We start from the raw sequence: 2328 nt of genomic DNA, 5'->3' as shown, positions 1-2328 counted from the left end.
TAGGGAAAGGTGTGTTCCCACTTTAGAACACCTCAGACTCTGCCATAGCAACTTCCCCACTGATTAAGTCCCTGAAAACAGCTAGTAACAGTTGTTACAGGAAGCACTTGCAATACTGTGCCTTGTGCTAAAGGTCTGATCCAACCAGGCACCCTGTATCCTTGTGTCTTTTTGAACTTGATGTGAAGTGATGGTGCTAGTTGTATATCTGGTGTGTTGACAGACTGAAAATACAACAATTTGGTTTGCAAATTACTATTACTATAACGAGTGATTAAATCAGCATTGGAAACTGCTAGGCCAATGCTTTGTTACACAGTCAGTCTGCATGAGAACATGAGGACTATGATGGGTCGTAAAAAAACCTGCAAATGATATTGTACAAAGCAATACTAGTCATACCTTTTGTGCGGTGTGTGTACAATTATATACAGTTTCTAGCAGTGATCTTACTATTAGTTTCTCCAGAATAAGAAAAAAAAATGAATGGGCAGATATTGGCTAAAGCATTTAGAAAAGAATTGCCCGTTGGCCATGCTTCTGTAAGTACGGTTTTTCCAAAACATTGATCCATACCATTACCTATTTTGAGAAATTGGATTTTTATTTTTGGTGGAATACTTTCAGTGAAGTACTGCTCCATTGGACCTGATGGTTAAAATTCTCACTGGCTTCAGTGAAATCAGGATTTAAGTGTAAGCCACATACTACAGCTCTCATTCGCTTCCCTACAACTACAATTCAACATTTGAAAACAAGACTGCCTGAAGGCCCCTTGCTAAGGCTATGGAAGGGTGATTTCCTTTCTAAGTAAAAAATTAGCTTACAAGGTCTTAAACTTCAGTTTCTTGTTTTATACCAAACAGTCTTATTTTGGTGTAGTCATGGTACGCACACATTTATAGTGTTTAGTATCTTTAATTGGCATTTCTCAAAATACTTTTATTTGCAGTTATTTCTTTAAAATGATTTTTTAAAAAGATTTTATTCTATCTATACAGTTCTAATGTGATCTTCATTTCTGTGTTTGCTCTCGTCACTGGTGATGTTCATTACTAGCATTTGGAGATTTGGTGGTAAGTCTGTAAATTCTACTGTTCTTCACTTCTGTATCAGCAGTAGGCTCACTGTACCTTCTTAAACACCTGCTTACACTTGACTCCACACACTCTTATTTCCTAGGAAGAGAAAATAATTAAAAAATACAACTTTTACATAGGACACGTGCATTATACATTCATGTGTATGTCCAGCTTAATTTATATCTACAATTTTCTATGAAATTAGATTGGGTAGCTTGTACATATTATAGCCTATTTTTAATCCTAAAAGAAACCAGCTGGTTTGTATTTGTTTCCTGGTGAAAGGTGGACTAAGAGAAGTTATTTTGGGATCTCAGACCTTAAAGGGCCAAATATGTTCCTGGTACATTATTCTCTATTTGCAGTGTGTGCAACTGCTTAGGTCTTTGAAATGGGCATTCTTTGTTTTGGACACATAAAGAAGTTATTTGGGGATGGATTTGAATAACCAGTTCCGAATCTGTATGTTGATGACTGGTAGTTCAAACCTACAAAACCAGAAATCAACTGAAAGCAACTCTAGCAACACAATGATCATGGCTAGAAAAGGACAGGATGTTGTGTACAGAAGATTTGATCTATGCTGTGATAAATCACAGCACAGCAGTGAGTTTTGACTGAACTTGACCTTACTGGATGCCTAATGCTGTCTACTGTTCCTTTGTGTTCCATAAGAGCTTTTCAAAAATTCCTACTTGCTAGTCATTGGATCATCGTGAACTGTGCATAAGCAGGTGCAATGATATTTACATCTTAGGCACTGATTTGTGAGGCCTACTGTTGTTTACCTAATTTCACTGAAGATGCAGTTTAATCTTCTCCACTACTGAAACTATTTAAGTTAGACCTGAAAAATGCACACAGTATGTGTGGGGATGTGTGTAAGTGTTTGGTTTTGGTGGAAGAAGAAAAAGGGGTAGAGCTTCTTAAGGGACATAAAGACATGGGTTATGTATGACCTAGCAGAAGAGATGTACTTTCTATTTCAAGATAAGACTTTTAACAAAGCTGTCAGAATATTTTGAGGAAACAGAAGGCAGAGTTTCCTGGGAAGTTATGCACATTTTCTTATGGGGAACTTTGATAAAATGACATATTAAAAAAGCCTTACATTGAGTCGATAACCTTATTGGCCTGTGTTGATAGTCCCTAGTAAGAGAAAGTGCTTCGTGATGAATTGATGAAACAAGCAGACTGATACAGTGATTTTAGTTAGGACCTGTTTTGTTCACTTCTATATAGGTAA

At 36.7% G+C, this 2328-nt stretch overlaps 1 protein-coding gene across 1 annotated transcript in view; it reads right to left on the bottom strand.

The window, feature by feature from the left end:
* Positions 1–898: 898 nt before the first annotated feature.
* The window catches only part of RBP1 (retinol binding protein 1, cellular), a 17425-nt gene continuing 15995 nt past the window's right edge, over positions 899–2328 (bottom strand). Inside the window, exon 4 of the mRNA XM_009581914.1 lies at positions 899–1178. Coding sequence (XP_009580209.1) covers positions 1125–1178 — 54 coding nt within the window. The 3' untranslated portion in view covers positions 899–1124. The remainder of the gene's footprint in view (positions 1179–2328) is intronic.

The sequence above is a fragment of the Fulmarus glacialis genome, unplaced genomic scaffold (genome assembly GCF_000690835.1).
Source record: "Fulmarus glacialis isolate BGI_N327 unplaced genomic scaffold, ASM69083v1 scaffold8947, whole genome shotgun sequence".
Lineage (NCBI taxonomy): Eukaryota > Metazoa > Chordata > Aves > Procellariiformes > Procellariidae > Fulmarus > Fulmarus glacialis.
This window is presented reverse-complemented; position numbering and strand designations above follow the sequence as displayed.